The sequence below is a fragment of the Gopherus evgoodei genome, chromosome 17, assembly GCF_007399415.2.
Source record: "Gopherus evgoodei ecotype Sinaloan lineage chromosome 17, rGopEvg1_v1.p, whole genome shotgun sequence".
Classification (NCBI taxonomy): domain Eukaryota; kingdom Metazoa; phylum Chordata; order Testudines; family Testudinidae; genus Gopherus; species Gopherus evgoodei.
The window spans coordinates 7,183,526-7,201,929 of record NC_044338.1 but is presented as its reverse complement, the minus strand read 5'-3'; the positions used below and the strand labels follow the sequence as shown (position 1 = coordinate 7,201,929).

At 44.5% G+C, this 18,404-nt stretch overlaps 1 protein-coding gene across 1 annotated transcript in view; it reads right to left on the bottom strand.

Moving 5' to 3' along the window:
- Positions 1–14,667: 14,667 nt before the first annotated feature.
- The window catches only part of DHRS11 (dehydrogenase/reductase 11), a 78,258-nt gene continuing 74,521 nt past the window's right edge, over positions 14,668–18,404 (bottom strand). Inside the window, exon 7 of the mRNA XM_030536908.1 lies at positions 14,668–16,561. Within this exon, the coding sequence (XP_030392768.1) occupies positions 16,520–16,561 (42 nt within the window). The 3' untranslated portion in view covers positions 14,668–16,519. The remainder of the gene's footprint in view (positions 16,562–18,404) is intronic.

The window sequence follows — 18,404 nt, the reverse complement described above, 5'->3', positions numbered from 1 at the left end:
CAGTGAAATCTGGCTCAGTCTTGTGCTTGAAAATGCACATTTAAAAATGCAGCTGCTTCTGCTGAAGACCAAATGTCTCAGCTCCTCTCAAAGAAAAAGCTGCAACAGTTTTAAAATGCCAGCTCGTGGCTTGGGCGTGGCCTACTGCTAAAAGCACAGTGATGATGGACTAAGGTCACCACTTTTCAGACCTCTGGATTTGCCATATCCTGATACAAGATAGTATGCTAAATGATCAGGTGAGGCTGTATCATGACGTCAGAAGGCGGTGGCATCACATACTGATACAATTTGGTGACACAAAAAGGAGAACTTGTGGCACCTTAGAGACTAACAAATTTATTTGAGCATAAATTTATGCTCAGAAGTGCCACAAGTACTCCTGTTCTTTTTGCAGATACAGACTAACACGGCTGCTTCTCTGAAATTTGGTGACAGAGACCTCATCTACAATGGAAAGTTGTACCCTTTAATAAAGCAGTGTAGGCAAAGCAGTGGAACCTTCCTCACGTGGACTCAGTAGAAAGGACCTTTATACTGGTTTAGCTATTTTCACCCAGGAAGGGGAATAACTATACCAGTCTAATGCAACTTTATAATGGTATAACTCTACCTCAACTACAGTTATACCAGGATAAAACACACCCCTAACAGACATAGTTATATTAGTACAACTTTCAAGTGAAGATCTACCCCTAGTGTCATTTGAGTCACAAAACTGTTACAGTATCAGAGGGACTGGATATTGTGCTACAAGCTGAGCTTTCAGGATGTGGGATTGATTGGACAAAATCTAGGCTGCCCCACAAATTCTGTGATACATGGCAGGTGTGTGCCCACAATGTGCCATCCTGCTCTCCTGCCAGTTTGGGTTCTCTGGCACTCGCAAGCAATGCACATCCTGCTTTCTGACGCTGAGAAAACAGAGTGACACCTGGTTATGTACAGTCACAACCTTGTGCTCAGGATACTTCTACAACAATAATACTGTACATGGACCTTCCATCCAAAGATCAGGTGGAGCATTGAGGTGTGGGATGGGTGTACATGTGGTGGAGGGGGGAGAAAGAGAGTTAAGTATTTCTTTCAGTGAGCTGAAGGATCCTGGAGACAGGTTAAGGGATTTGCTCTAGATTGCTGTTGTTAATAACTCGTTATAATTAATGATGGGCTCGTTAGAAATTCCCACAGGAGCCCAGGGTCTGCCTGACGCACTTGCACCCCCAGTAACAATCACCTTCTGATGAGTGCCCTGTCTGCCTTTCCCTCTAGGCCATGTTGTTTAAATATTACGAGAGGGTGAGGAAGTGACTCTCCTCCTATCTCTAATAATCAAAGATATTTGAATAAGGCCTTGCAGCAGAGCTCAGTATGTAGAACTAGACTCAACATAGGCAGAGAGCTCATGGAAGGAGCTGTCCTACAAACACTCAGTCACAGTCCCCCTAGGCTGCATTGTTGAAAACAGAAGCAAAGTCTGTATTTTTGCTAGTCATTCACATCCCCCTGTTGCGCAGCCAGTGGAGCAGCTGTCCTCACAGCACTGCTGAGCCCTTATGGTGCCCAGACGCAGGCTGGGAGCATCCACAGAAAGAGACACCATAGGTTCAGAGCTGCAGACTCGCTTTGTTTTCTCCTCCAGGACAGGAGGTTCTAGAAATAGAAGGAATCTTTGCACGCTGACTGCAGTGTCCTGGGGACATCGCCCTCTGGATTTCTGCTACAGGAACAGACCAAATCAATCTTTGCTGCTGCCTTCTCCCCCCAGCTTACTTATGATGTTCAGTGCAGTTAAGGCTGAGGCTCCAGCATATAAGGATTACAAATAACCTAGCTGGGCTGAGGGCCTGGAAAGGATCCATTCTATCCCCTGGGATCTGTTTTCTTGATGGTTCTGCCTATGCACTCTTCACAATTGCTTATGCTGCATTCCAAAGCATCACAGGAGGACATAATACTCCACATTTCTTCATGGCTCCTAGTCAGGAGCATCTGACATGTTTTCTTGTGTTATATTTATTACATTTGCTATTTCTTGGAGTGCTGGTGAGAGTCCACCTGTCAGTATAACTTATGTCACTCGGGGGTGGGTTTTTTACACATCATAGTGACATAAGTTATACCAAAGTGCTAGTGTAGACATACCATAGACACTGATGTCCAGTGGTTAGCCAACGATATGGGACTCAATTTACCCCTCTGTAAAATGGGTATAATACCATCTACCTAGGTGTTGTGAAGCTTAATTAGTGCATGTAAAGGACTTTGATGATGTGAAGAGAGGAAACACTGGCTAGAAGAACAAACCCAGTTCTAATCCTGGCCCAGCCACTGACTGACTTGGCCTTCTCTTTTAACCTCTCTGAGTCTCATTCTGTATTATGGGAATGGTACTACTTGCCTCTCTGGGATGTTTGGAGCATTAACTCATGTTTGTACAGTACTTTGAACATGGAAAGAGCTGAGTGTTAGTTTGTGTAATAATACACTATGTGCAGTGTGCATAAAGGCAAATGTAATTTCATTGATTGTGTGTGTTCAGGAACCGCAGCAGCTTGGATGGTGTATGTACACACTTCAGCTCGCAAGCTGCACTTCTGCACCAAGTACTTAGACCCAGATCATCAAAGGCATTTGGGCACCTAACTCCCATTTCCCACCTCACTCTGTCCCAGAGCCCAGGCTCCCACCTGAGGCCAGAAGTTTACACAGTAGTGAAACAGCCCCGCAGCCTGAGCCCTGTGATCTCAAGTCGGCTGGCATAGGCTAGCTGCAGGGTTATCTGTGCTGTGAAGACACACATGACTGCACAAAATGGTTATAGAAGGTGCTACTTCTGTTACACTTTGCCTGTGACCCAGAGACAACACATGCACCACTCAGGTGGAGTAGGGTTGTGATTGAACCATTGGCAAGGTAACAGAACAGAAGAAAATTCCTTGGCCTCAGCATCGCAGTCTGCAACGTAATAGCATGTTAGGCTGACTATTGGGCTGGTGGCATTGAAGCCCTGCCACTTAGCTCTTCTCTTTACTCCACATAAAAAATATTATTAGGGATGGATAAGTAAGTGCTCCATCTCCTTAGAAAGCCCTTATGGACTATTTCAGCTAGGATGGGAAGTGCCTGTTTGGGAGCACAGACCTTTAACGCACCTTGAAATAAATCAGACTTTTTCCCCTCGGCTGAATTAAATAGCAAAGTGGCTGCAGCCATAATGAAACTTTTTTCTATATCATAATGAATTTTTTGGCTTTCGCCATCAAGTGTCAGGGGGCGTCAGGAGCTATCTTCAGACTGCTTGGCTCTGGGCGCCGAGATGCGTATGGTCAGAGCATTCGGTCCTGCACAGCTGTGCTTCCTTGGCCAGCCCCCAGCTGGTGTAAATCAGCATTATCTCCATTGTTTTCAACGGAGCTATGCTGATTTACACAGGCAACTTGCGCATGACTCCCCTAAACAGAGCCAGCGTTCTCTCTCCGCATGTGTACAGTGAACCCTGCACAAGCCACTTTTATTTAGACAATCTCCTTTCTTAAGAGACTGCCTTGAAAGCCGCTGGGCCCACAGCAATGCAGCTCCACCCACTGTTCAGTACCGTTATAGCACCAAGGAGTCCCAGTCATGGACCAAGAGCCCATTGTGCTAACTTAATCTAGGACTTTCTATCCTGAAAGATCTTCAAGCTCTTTAGAGGAGGATTTTAATGGTAATGTCCATTGAAGTCAGTGGCAAAACACCCACTGTTTTCAAGGAAAGCAGTAACAGGTCTTTAGTTTGAACCAGCCCTATCAGGCTAGATGCAGGAATTCCTGGGTGAGAGTCTGCAGCCTGTGTTGTGCAGGTCAGATCAGATGAGATGATCATAAGGGTCCCATCTGGCCTTAGAGTCTATTAATTCCACCCCCACTGCAAGATCCCCAGTGACTTCAATGGGACTGCTCCATGTAGGAAGCCCAGCACACAGCTGGAAGGGTTTAAGGTTCAACACCTAGTCTGCAAGCTCTTTGGCGCAGCCGCTCCATCGGCGTGAAGTACAGTAAAGCCCTATGCTCACCTGTGGCGCTATCTAAGCAACAAATAATAGCCACAGCAAGTGCCACTCCTGGCATTAAATAGGTGCCCAGAGCGAGCACAAAGCACTGGGGACGGGTCTTCACAAGTGACTCAAAAAGTGTTCACAACATCAGTGCAAGTTTATTTGGGCCAGACTGAGCCTTTAGACACAGATGTGAGTGTGGGGCAGTGTGTGCTGCTCCAGAATGCAAGGTCACCCCTTCTCCCTGCTATCCCGTTTGCTTCGGGGCGAGGGGGAATAATTTACTGCAGCTCTGAAAAGGGTGCAGCATCCATCCTCCCCACATCTCCCTGCAGCCAGCTAGCTCTGTCAGCCACCATAGTGGTTGGGAAAGCAAAGCCTTGACTCTGTTCACTCCCTGCTCATCTCTTGACTTGGAGGGAAGCTGCAGCTGTGTAGAGAGGCTGCACTCTGGAGCCATGGATCCAGGGACCCGCCCGACATAGCTCCGGGGGTTTTCCTTCCCAACTCACTGCCCTATATGACCACATTAGGGCTCATAAGACTGGCCATTCTGGGTCAGACCAAAGGTCCATCTAGCCCAGTGTCCTGTCTTCTGACAGTGGCCAGTGCCAGGTGCCCCAGAGGGAATGAACAGAGCAGGGAATCATCAAGTGAACCATCCCCTGTCACCCATTCCCAGCGTCTGGCAAACAGAGGCTAGGGCCACCATCCCCACCCATCCTGGCTAATAGCCATTGATGGACCTATCCTCAATGGACTTGTCTAGTTCTTTTTGAACCCTGTTATAGTCTTGGCCTTCACAACATCCTCAGGCAAGGAGTTCCACAGGTTGACTGTGCATTGTGTGAAAAAAATACTTCCTTTCGTTTGTTTTAAATGTGCTGCCTATTAATTTCATTTGGCGGCCCCTCGTTCTTGTGTTATGAGGAGTAAAATAACACTTCCTAATTTACTTTCTACACACCATTCATGATTTTATAGACCTCTATCATATCCCCCCCTTTAGTCATCTCTTTTCCATATGGAAGCCATTCCATACCTCTAATATTTTTGTTGCCCTTTTCTGAACCTTTTTCAATTCCAATATATCTTTTTTGAGATGGGGCGACCACAGCTGCATGCAGTATTCAAGATGTGGGCATACCATGGATTTATATAAAGGTAATATGGTATTTTCTGTCTTATTCTCTATCTCTTTCTTAATGATTCCCAACATTCTGTTAGTTTTTTTTGACTGCCACTGTACATTGAGTGGATGTTTTCAGAGTTCTATGCACAATGGCTCCAAGATCTCTTTCTAAAGTGGTAACAGCTAATTTAGACCCCACAAGCTAGCCCTTTTCAAACACAAACCTTGGTGGGTTGGCTATTCCTGATCAGAAGGGTGCACGTCTGGGGAACACATTCACTACTTTCAGCTTAGTCAAAGGTTGAGCCTAAAAACACCAACATTGTCCCTTTTAGCTTGTCTCCACTGTGTGCGTGTTTCAAATTAAACCATTTCTAGGGCTTTTCTGCCTCATCCTTGTGGGCTGTATTTGTTACATCTGCCTCCTTTAGCCAGCTCCATAAAAGTCGAGCATGCTACGCAGGAGAGGTGAATCCAGTTGTCCATTCCGCCCTGCACCATGTGATAAGCACAGTGTAACAGTACAAACTATTATTATCCCAGATCAATTAAAAGACATTACATCATTAGCAACTCACTTTAAAAACAAAAGATATATACAGATACAGGAACTTATCGATTACTTCATTTCGATAGAGCGTGCATTAACCTGGCTCTAGCACCGTGTTGTGATGCTAAGGCAGACAGTTAATTTCAGACCCATTGCTGAATTACAGCCATGCATTGGAGACCACAGGCAGTAGGGAGCAGTTGTGTGTGTGTAGGTGTAAATCAGAAGGCCTAAGGCCCTATTCATTAAAACTGTGTTCATTTAGGAAATCGAAAGATTCAACAGCAACTTGCCTTTCCTACCCTCTGGTATTTAGAGCAGTTGCAGGCTGCTGCTGGCAGATGGCATTTTCAAGCAGGCCCATATGTTCGTCTCCAGCTTTATTTATTTATTGTGCAGATCTCTCTCTCTCTCTCTCTCTCACACACACACACACACACACACACACACACACAATCTTTGCACCCTCAAAAATAAAATCAAACTCAGAAGTGCAGAGGACGATTCTACTCTCACATGCCTGAGCACCTGGAGATCAGATCCAAAGAGACATTGGCGGGGGACAGAGCAGGTCAGCGAGACTGGGATCCTTTAGGAGCTCTTCCATTTTTCAGCACTGTTTGGCCCTCTGGTCTCATGAGCCTTCTAGCCTTATAAATAGACCCTGGGAAGTGAGAGAGAAGAATTACTGTGTTGTAGTACAATGCACTTTGGCCATGTCCCGATGAGCTTCCTCCGCTGGGCAGGGCCAGCATTTTCCACCAGCCAAGATCTGTTTTCTGCAGACTTTTAGGTGTCTTTATGCTGTTTGTTTCATATTAGTGTAACCCACTTGGCTTCAGTGGATTACTCCTGATTCACTCCAATGTAATAATGAAGCAACGGCAACAACAGGTCTCATGAGACATTACCCACTGCATTTATAAGGTGCCCATCAGGGTAGTATCCATCCGCCACTGCATGAGTTTATAAACAGATCTAGGCCTTGCTCCAGAAGCGTCAGTCTCCTCCCTGCAATAGAAATGCCATTTAATTAAGAGGAAAAAAAAATCATCTAATTTGTTTCCCAGAAGAGAACAAGTCACCCAAGTCATTCCTCAACGTCAAAGCAGGTACGGAGCTCTCCCTCTGCCATTAGTAACACAGCTAGAAAATGTCCATTGAAACCTGATTTTTAACCTGACAGTGCCCTGTCTATATGATCTGTCTACAGGCCTGATCCTGAGCCCACTAAAACAGATGATACTGTTGCCATTGATTTTAATGTGCAGACACATGCGCTATACCTGTCTAGCTCCTGTACATTGATTTATAACATATTTATCACTGTAGCATTTGGGTAGAGGTTGTGGATCTGAACAACCTGTCAGTGCTCAACTGGACACAACTGGAGTGCCAACAAGCCCCAACACAAAGGAGGAGGTATAGAGCAATCCTTATTACCTTTGCATTTATTGCCACATGTCCTTGCTTGTAACTAGCCCTGATAAATATCATCACCACCTAATCCGCCTAAGAATGCTCTTTAGGGCTCCTAATTTACCATGATCCTTCAGAGGAGGCTTTTCCCTTTTAGCCTGAGTAGGATGTGCTCCATATACTGGATTCCATTAGTGTCTTTTGTCTGCCTTCCAAACTCAAAGCATTTTTTAAAACTGGGGCTTCTGCTTTGCTGACCACAGTTAATGGAACATTGTCTTCTCCCTGATTGGGTTTGACAGTCTGAACTTGGTACCTTCCGGTTGCCTCTTAACTGCCCCTCATTAGGCAGGATGACCCTCAGTTGAGACTCAAATTTGTCTCGGTCCCATCCAATGTTGTAGCCTGTCACTTTCATCATAATCCAGAATTGACATTCCTAACATCGGGTACTTCCATCACAGACAATACAAACCATTTCTTAGAGCCTTCTATTTTTATTTTTTTTAAGGCAGGGGCAGCTGCTGGTTTTGGGGATCTCTCTCCCCACTGCATCCCACATTTGGGCCTTGTATCATGAGGTATCCATCAGTCTGCCCCGCGGATGGAGCTAAATACTCATCTTGCAGAGGGACAGGCTTTGCGAGGGGAACTGCTCTGCAAAGCAACAACCGTTTGCATGGTTTAACTCACACCAGAAAAAGAAAGAAAAATTAGGACATAGCAACACCAAAGGTCCCAGTTCCAACCTGTAGACAATCAGGGCACCATAGAGCGGGTATTAATATTATTCCCAGGTTACAAACAGGGGATCCTTATGCACAGAAGGGCTTTGGCTGAGCTCACACAGTGCATCAGGAGCAATAGTCAGAATGGAACCCAGGGGTGCTGACTCCCAATCTCCTGCTCCAACCATTGCCCATCTGCCTCCGTGTTTCCATGTCCCTTAGCTCCACCGCACTACCTAGGCACCAGGTCTTTTGTGCAAATCCTCCAGCTATTGCTAAGCCCCAAAGGTCTGAGTGGAAAAGAAACGGGATGTAATAGCAGGCAGCAATATGTAAGGGCTGACCCTCCCTTGGTTTCACGGGAGCCTTAAAGGTATAGTAGCAGGACACCCAGAGAGCTAGCAAGGAAAGGGTCATATACCAGCAGCATTTTTGTAACCAGTGGTTTGTTTCCAATACCACTAGGGGTTACTAGGTTAAAGAGATTATTCCTAACAACAATGAAGGACATGGTGCATCATGGTGTCTCTGAGCTCATTAACGCTGAGCTCAAGCACCCGCTATCCAATTATCAGGTTTTCATTGTCAAGACATTAAACGGAAAACTCACCGGTATTTTTTTAACCACTTAATTATCACATTACAGGCTGGGGTCAGCACAGGTGTGTGCTGAGCCCATCCCCATTCTCCTGCTTCCCAGCAGCTGCTGTGATCACCACTCCGCCAGTGAACCTGCAGTGAGCCTAGGGCTCAGGCCTGTGAGCCAGAGCGGAGCCCACGCTGCACAGGAGGAAATGCAAGGGTAGGAGCGGTGCGTTCAGCAGTAGTGCGGAGGCGGCTGCAGTCTAGGAATATAGGTCATGTTGGAAAACAAGTTAAATCCCAAGGCTTGAACAAGACCAACTGATGCCTTTTTTTTTTTAAAGATGTTAGACCCCCGTCTACACTAGTATGTAAACACATATTAGCTAACATTTTAAACATGGATTCTTTTCCTAGTCTCTACATGGCTGAAGAGCAGAGAACTCATCCTCTCTCACGGCTTGTAAGCCCACGAACTCTGTCCCCCAGATCCCATTGTCCTCTGCAAAGTGAAGTAGACACCAGCAACGTGCAGCAGAACGTGAAACCAGCCCACCCAGACACTGCTTCACAGAGGGTCCCCCTCAGGATGGTAGACAACAACTGCATCCAAATGCTGAGTGGAATCAAACAGAAAGCTATGTCATCAATGGGCTGACAACGGGGACAGGAAAATTAGCATCAGCACAGTCAAAAAAAATAAAAGAGTAAATACTTAAGAAACGGGGCAGAACAAAGCTAGCCGGACAATTGACCTTTATCAACTGGGAATGTACATGGCCTGGTAAAAGTCAATGTTGTATTTCACGGGCAAGGTTACACACAACATAAAAGAAGGGGGCAGGCTGCTGTCTTTGCCAGAAAGCACCGATGAGTCTCCAGGATAGGCGATGTGAAGATACTACACAATGCTGCCTTATCCAGCTGTGTTTCCCCCCTCCACAACTTTACAGGGAGGGGTCAGGCGTACATGGCAGCCTGAGGCAGCACAGCCAGGAAAACAGACACATTAAGGAGGGGACCGATGGCTAAATTTAGCTCTCAGTTGTATCCCTTTAAACTAACAGGTTTATTACGGTTTTGAGGTCAGATTGTGGCTGGCACAGACACAACCAGGGGGCTCTGTGAAGCCATATCAGCCCCCAGAGAAGCTCCGGGCGGGGGACGCATTGCGCTGCATGCAGGCAAACTAGGCTAGATTCTCCTGTACGCTGGCGTAATTCTGGAGTAACTCCATTGCCTATAGTTGAGCCTGTGTGGGTGCCAGCTCTGAGCAGCTCCTGATGGGGGAGAGGCATAGCTCAGTGGTTTGAGCATTGGCCTGCTAAACCCAGGGTTGTGAGTTCAGTCCTTGAGGGGGCCTCAAGGGATCTGGGGCAAAATCAGTACTTGGTCCTGCTAGTGAAGGCAGGGGGCTGGACTTGATGACCTTTCAAGGTCCCTTCCAGTTCTAGGAGATAAATAAATTAATGGAGATATCCTATTTACATAAGAGGGTGATTGTGGCTGGGGCCTGTAGAGAGGGCTTGAGATGGAGGCTGTGTTCATGGCTGCACAGAGGCTCACCACAGGTTGGCAGAATTTGGCCTTAGATATCTGTCTGTGCACACACACCTGGACCCACACCATCTATCTGGGGTCTGAGCCACTGTGAGACCTACATGGGCAGTCTCTGCTGTTCACCTTGAACCCCAGAGAAGTCAGTGGGACTCTGTGAGGGCAGAAGGGTCCCTCTGTGGGACTGAGGCCTTAGAAGGCTCCTCTGATGTGTTACTGGTTTCCAGTGCTGTTCTTGAACTCCTCACTTCCAGCAACACAACCCAACAGCAAAAAACAAATGCTGAGAACTCAGGAGCCTCTCAGCCTGGCACAAAGCACACGTACATTCTGAGGCCCAAGCAGCACCTTAAATATTAAAAAAAAAAAACTGTTAGAACTTCAGTTACTCTAGAGTGATCTGTGACTCCCTTCTGCTAGGCATTGTGCAGTCAGGCAGGCTGTAAAATGCACTGGACGGTGGCATCTGTCCAAACAATGTCTAACCAGCTGGAAATATAAATTGTAAAGGTGAAATCCTGACCCATTGAAATCAACAGCAAAACTACAATTGACTTTACTGAGGCTAGGATTTTACCCTAAGTGTTTACAACTGAGCTGCAACATATTTGCAATATTAGGATTACAAATAGGAATGGCCCAAACGATGCACTGAATCAGCCAAATCTGCTCCCATTGGCTCCAATTCACTATTACCCTGCACTTTTACACCAGTGCAAAATGCTGCCATTCTGATTTGGAAGTATTTTTAGGTCCACTTTACACTTGTGTAAAAGACTAAACGGGGTGTAGGGCAAAGGTGAACTGGGCCCATTGACTTCAGTGGGTGCAGGATCATGTCCATAATAAATGTCAGTTGGAGCTTTTGGGCCTTTAGGGTTTTTTCCTGCACAACTTGCTCACGGAAGTAATCCTCTTGAGCCCAGCTCCTGCAAAGCTGGAGGTTCAAGGCCTTAAGAGCATGTATTCTAATGTTGGGACAATCTTTTAAATAACAAAGGATTTCATAGAACCAGTCAAGTTTCTTTCAGTCCTTTCTAGTACTGTCGACCTGAAACTTTCAAAAAAACATGTTTCAGACCCCCAAAATCATGAGATTGGCTTTAAAATCATAAAATGTAAAGGAACACTGCACTCTGTTTATTTGCCTTTTGGTTTTTGAACCTTCCAGATGCACTTACCTTACCTTTCCAAGGTTTTCTCTGAGGATGGATAGCAACTTACTATTTCTTACTAAATGCTGAGATTCTCACATAATCACGACTCCTGGAGCTAGGGCTTCATGATAAATAGCAAATAATGGGAGACGTGTGATTAAAAAAAAAAGTCACAAGAGTTGGCAACGCTGCCCTTCTATTTCACAAGGTCTTTCTGGCTGCTCACAAGACACCCAACCATTTGTTAATACTCAGTTAACAATTTTTTTCCAGCCACCTGTTTGTCATTGCAAACAATTCTATTGTGATGGCAGCAAACACTGGCTGTTAAATGTGCCTTTGCACTTGGGTAAATTGGAAGGTGATTCATAAATAAATAGCCATGTTGGGGAAAAAAAAAAGAGTCTTCTGTATTGTTTGCCCCCCAGTAACGAACGAAAGATTTCCTACAAAGAGACCAGTGCTAGTTTCAGATGCAAGTCTATGTTTTCCAGGGTGGTGGTACCTCATTCCTTGAGTAGTTCAAAAATGCAATTCAGAGTCAGATTCTGCCACACGGATATTTAGTACTTTACCTCACAGACAGTCCCACTGAAATCAGTGGAAGAACTTGCAGATTAAGGTTCTAGTCAATGTGAGGACGAGTAGCAGAATCCAACCTAAACTGGTTATTCACGAGATAACAGAACGCTCTTTTTGCAAACATCTCCCTCTGAAAGATGAGCATCCATGAGGCCAATTGAAAGAGCACTGGAGTAATTGGGACTCCTTACATTGACTTCAGTGGGTTCTGGATCATCCCCTGTATGTTTTAAAGCAATTACACAAATGGTTGCCATGAAAGTAAGGGCCCAACCTTCATTCAACCTTTACTCATCTGAGACCTTGGCTTTAGTGAGAGTCCCCATAAGCACAGACCCTGAAGTGGGATTCATTTGGGTAGCAACTTGTGCTCTGGTGGACCCCTGCTGAAGTCAGTAAGGTTCTGTACAGGTGCAAGGCCAACCCATGGGGCCTGACTGCAGGCTTGGGGCCCACCTGATTAAGGATTACTCACACAAGGAAGGGATCAGACCCAGACTCAATCATTTTTAAAGCACTCTGTTGGAAAGTGTTTCCTTAAAATACTGAGACAAATAGTTCATTTTGCCCCGTATGATGAAGAGTGGGACTGAAGGAAGAGGGACAGCTTTCAGGAAGGACCTAGGTAGGTGTGACACCAGGGGCTCTGGATTGTATGTTGGTGGCCCAGTGCTACCTGAAAAACAGTGGCCTCTCAGCGTGTAAACACTGGTCTCTATGTATGTTCAATAAAAGTCTCTCCCCTGCAACTCCGCCTGCCTGCTGCATCACTTAATGGCTAGCAAAACCACCACCAGCTCTTATACCAGTTTCTGAGTCACCCATTCTTAGACATGTAACCCGAGAATATTCCCTCCACCATATTTGGACACAGGCATTGGCAGATACTGTCAGAAAGAACATCTGTATCTTTAATAAAAACACATCACTGCTACAATAATATCAAGAATTATTATTGGTTTCCAGAGTGCCAACAATGTGCTAGGCCCTGTACAAAAACAAAGGAAGCTATGTTCCCCACCCTGAAATCACTCTGCTTTCCTAAGTGGTTTTTTACACAAGAATTTAACTGTTGTGACAAAGTTTCTCCTCTGCCTTGGTGGGTCCTGCGCTTATTGGCAGATTTGCTCACCTCAGTGATCTTCCCCACAGTCTGGGTCAACTTCTCCTATGTCTGATCAGGAGTTGGGAGGCTTGGGGGGAACCCAAGCCCGCCCTCTATTCCAGGTTCCAGCCCAGGGCCCTGTGGATCACAGCTGTCTATAGTGCCTCTTGTAACAGCTGCATGACAGCTACACCTCCCTGGGCTACTTCCCCATGGTCTCCTCCAAACACCTTCTTTATCCTCACCACAGGATCTTCCTCCTGGTGTCTGATAACGCTTGTACTCCTCAATCCTCCAGCAGCACACCCTCTCCCTCTCAGCTCCTTGTGCCTCTTGCTCCCAGCTCCTCACACACACTTCCTCTCCTCTGGCTCCCCCTCACCTGACTGGAGTGAGCTCCTTTTTAAACCCAGGTGCCCTGATTAGCCTGCCTTGATTGGCTGCAGGTGTTCTAATCAGCCTGTCTGCCTTAATTGGTTCTCGCAGGTTCCTGATTACTCTAGTGCAGCCCCTGAAAACTACTCACCCAGTGACCAGTATATTTGCCCTCTACCAGACTCCTGTACCCCACTGGCCTGGGTCTGTCACACTGTATATTAATATATTTTAAAAGTAGGACAAAGCCATAGTATTTTTCTCTTTTTTATTTTACAGTTCACAATTAGAAACCTATCGATAAATTAAACAGTTCACCCTCCTGTTTGGGGGGTTTCAAAACAACCCCTCCTCTTCATAGTAGTGTTGCCAATGCCACATCATTCCGGAAAGATGGTTCAAAGTATGTGTAAATGAGTGGCGGAAGAGCAGAAGTAGCCATCTGTTTTCAAGCCCCTTAAAGATCTGCATGTGTTTTAGGAAATCAGACAAAGGTAGAAAGTTAACTGGCAGCAGGAAAAAATTCCCTAAAAAATTTGGAACGGAAAATATACTAGACAGTTGGGAGCGAAATACTTTGAAAGACAACACATTATTTTATCAGTCGAGAAAGTTACATATGTAGAAAAACATTTGAATGGGACTTTTAAAACCATGAGGTCACCAGTTCACATTTTAAGGAACACTAGCAAACTGGAACGGCCCTTTTCATAGAATATCAGGGCTGGAAGAGAGCTCAAAGCAGGACCAACACCAACTAAATCATAGGAAGATACCTTCAGTAATGCTCTCTGAAGTCAAAGCAGAATTATCAATTTAGGCCCTGATTCAGCAAAGCACTTAAGCATGTGCTTAACTTTAAGCATGTGAGTATTCCCTTTGACTTCAATGTCAAGCATGTGGTTAAGTGCTTTGCTGGACAGAGGCCTAAGGATTTCCCCCACCAGCAGGTTTCCAATTTCTAAACCTTCAGCACCCAGGGTAAAATTCACACCTGTGCAGAGGACCAATACATCAGTTAAATGGGACTTAAGTGGTGCATTTGCTTGGTTACAGTTCTCTGCACAGTGATGAATTTAACCTACCATGAATTAAAAAGCCAAATCCAGAAATGGCTGAGTCAGCACTTGCCTTACCCAGCAGAGAGGGGATGAGAAACCAGGAATGGAAAGAAAAAAAAACATGCTTTTAAAGAGGAAAAAAAGTTGTATTTTTTTTCTTTATGCCAGCATTACTAACGTATGCATTACCACCTATTCAGGCCATATCTGTTTACTGTTGCTAACCTTTGGCACAAGTAATTCTGTGTATCACAAGATGTAGTTAATAATACTTAATAACAATACTTAGCACTTACATAGCGCTTTTCACATTCAAAGTGCTTTACAAAACAGATAATGAGTCCTCACAACATCCCTGTGAGGTAGGTAAGTATTATCATCCCCATTTTACAGATGGGGAAACTGAGGCAGAGAGGTTAAGTGACTTGCCCAAGGCTAAAGAGGGAGCTGGAATTCAGGAGGTATTTGGCCTGATCCTGGTCTCTCTTACACTGATATAAACACGGAGTAACACCCATAGATGGTGTAAAACTGGTGTACGTGAAGAGATCAGAATCAAGTTCCCTGGCTCCCAGTCCTGTGCTCAGGTCACTTGACCACACCTGCTCCACCTAATACAACGGGTTCACCACCGGAAATGCTACAGGAAATTTGGAGCACAGCAGAAGTGAAATCAGAATCTTAAGGCAACACATATTAACAGCTCCACAATTGCGTATCAGGTTGGAGTGCACATCTATGTCTCTTTTATACCATTCTAATGGAGTCTAAACATGGTTGCTAAAGTAGTTTTGCAACTGTACGTGTAATCAGTTATGGGCCTGACTCTACTCAGTCCTAAACCAGTGTAAATCAGGTGTAACTCAGTGGAATTACATCAGCATAAAACTGGTTATGAGAGCAGAATGAGGCTTTATGCCTGCAGTTTAGATGTCAGCATTCTGGACAGCTTCAGTATGGTTCACCCCTCTCTCTCTCCCCCTCACCCCAAGAATCTGATCATATACCATTTCACAGTTTCAACATTTCCAACTCACTAGCTTTCAGCAATCAGCATTTAAAGAGCACCATACAGCATTTCTAAGACTGTCAATATTTCCTAAAAGTGTCAACACATGCAAATATCAAACATACAAAAACATCAAGAATACTATGAGGTGGTACAAAGGATATATATGATCACAAGAAGACTGTACACAATTTTATTTTACTTTTATTAAAAAGACCAAACAACCCACTCACACTTTAACTATGCCACTTATACGTTAGATAGTCATTCCCTAACCTGTGGAAATTCAGGTGCATATCCTCCATCTAGCTACCTACCGAGAGAGAAATGTCAATCACACAGAGATACTTCTTCATATCTGTCAGGCACAATTCATGTAAACGGGAAAGAAGTACTCTTTGCACTTCTTCTGGCACTGTCGGATACAATGGGAAGGGGGGAGTCACATGCACCATTACTGACAAGCAAAATTAGCTTTGAATAGATGTAAGAGAAACAGAAATTAGATCTGACTGATACACGATATACACCAAAAATCTGAAGCATTAAGTACATTGAAAAAGGTGGACAGTGGATGTCTCGTCTCTTGTTTTGACTTTAGAAGAGAGGACTAGTATTAAGACAAATCCTTTGTTCTAAGTACAAAGGAAATCTCCTTCCAATGCATTAGTATGTCACAGCTGACCAGGGAGGAGGTGGAAATCACATCTGCCAAATGAAGTCGTTGGGACACCTCTGACAATAATACTTAAAAAACAGAGAAGAAAGTGACAGGTCATGTGCCATTTAATTCATTGCAACAGTTCAAAGAATGTGCATCAGCAGAAAGGAATCAGCAACCAAGTGATGCTTTGAAGTTGGCAAATATCTCATGACACTTCACCTGTGTGTCTGGAGCATCTGCAAACAAGATCCAAACAAAACTAAAAACCCAAACCAATAATATACAGTATTCCACTGATTTGTTTCCCTGCAGTGTTTTCAAATTACATTTACGGTAATAGTGAGGGGGAGAGAAACCCAAGACCAATAGGAATTTTTTTTTTTTTTTTTTACTGGCTCAGCACCAGCTGAGTGTGAGAGAGAGAGAATGAAAATTAATTCTTCAGATGTGATCCTTGGAATCCAATTAAAATTTAGTCAACCAGCAGATGAAACCCTAAACTGCTGGAGGGTGTGAAGGAGGATTGATGCATGGTGCTTCTTGCATTCCTCTTCATTTGCTATGAAATCTGCTCTGTAGGTCTCATCTGAATATCTCCAATCTGGAAAAGACCAGTACATGATTTTACAGTAGCACTGAAGCCCATTTTAAGAGGTTCACAGTGTGGTAAACAAAAACACACTAAACATGTGTGAAACATAATAATGACAAACTGCAAATGAACACAATGCGTATGACAAGATACAGATCCCTTCAGAGTTATTCAGCCACCAGTCATTAGGTTTTGTTGGTTTGTTTTTAATAACAGTTTTTTTCTTTTAACCATGATTTTTTTCTTCTAACAGAATTACAATGATTTTAATCTTAGTACACAGAAGAGAAGGAAGACAGTGTAAGCTGATATTGGTTATAAATCTTCATGCTTCAGGGCATAAACCAACTTCTACCTAATGAGTCATGAAGGAATATTGCACATGGCCTGGTTATAACTGCTTATTACACAGATTCTTGCAACTTTCTCTGAAGCAAGTAGTGACCAGTGTCAGAGGCAGGGCACTGGACTAAATGGGCCAACGTAATGATTCAGGAAGACAGCTCTTATATCCATGTGTCTCATGCCCTGGCTTTGCAGGACCCCATGTAAAGATCCTGTCCAAAGTCATCTGACATGTTTTCTTGCTTTCACGATATGGACCTGATATTTACATGGGTCTCCACTCAGCCTTTTCACAAATATTTTTTTTCAGAGTCTCTACAAACCTGGATTGTCAGGAGTTTGTTACTTCACACCAGCATAGAGCTGAAACGCAGCAGAGAAGCAAACTGTTTGTTTATTTATTATGTAATGGGTGAAAAATACATCTGAAAGCACAAAAGACCTGAAAACCCCTTTGGGACCTTCGATCAAGAGGCACAATGTGAGTGCAAAATAGATATCAGGCAGATTTCCTAAAGTGCTCAGCACCCACAATCTGGCCATATAGCTGAGGAATGAGTGGAGTTTGTGTATAACACAGAGGGAGACTCCAAAGTTATTTCATGTCTGAGCCACAAATTCATTGTGATTTTAAAAGCAACTGAAAGTACCCAAGGGAATTTACCAAGTAAAAACTACCTCAAATGCAAATTTAATAGAGGCATAAAAGCAAGAGAGCAGCGAGCGGAGGATCAGTTCTTAAGTGTCTAGGAACTATTGGATTTAGCTGTGCAGAGGTATTGGAAATTTGAAACTTGACTCTGAATTTGGCAGCTTGCAGGTGTCCTCACTGGTAACTGAACCTGCGCTTTTAGCACTAAAAGAACAGGCTTCTGGGACTAAAGGAGCAGCAGTAATAGCCTCTTATCTTCTGTGTGGACCAGCCACTGGAGGGGAGCGGGTGCACTTAGCATATGTATCAGACCTGTAAACAACCCATATGGCGTCATTGTGTGAGGTACTCTGTACCCCTTGGAAAGAGCTGAGGGAGAGGAAGGATGGTTCAGTGGGTAGAGTGCTAGTCCTGTAGGACACCTGCATTCAATTCCTGCTCCGCCACACGCATCCTGTGTGACCCTGGGCACTTAGCAAGATTGGGCCCTAAATTGGTGACTGGTAGAATCTGATCTAGACCCAAGAATGTCAGCAGGACATCCGAAGACTCAGTTCAGAATGGGCAAGAGAGATCCATGTTCCTTCCATTTTATCTAGGTTCTAGGAGTCCCAGATAAAAAGTTCCTATCCCCAGAGAAAAGTTATCTTGTAGACATGCAGGCTTTAGCTGTTGGATCCTTGCAGTTTTGACGTTGCCATAAGGTACGTGTAACTAAAATGATCAGTGTTAATCCCTAGGCCATGTGCTCCTGAGCACACAGCTGATATGGAGACTACAATGCTGACGAACAGATGTCAGGTGTGCAAAATTCCCCTTTACTCTTTCAGTTACACACAACAAACCATCACGACA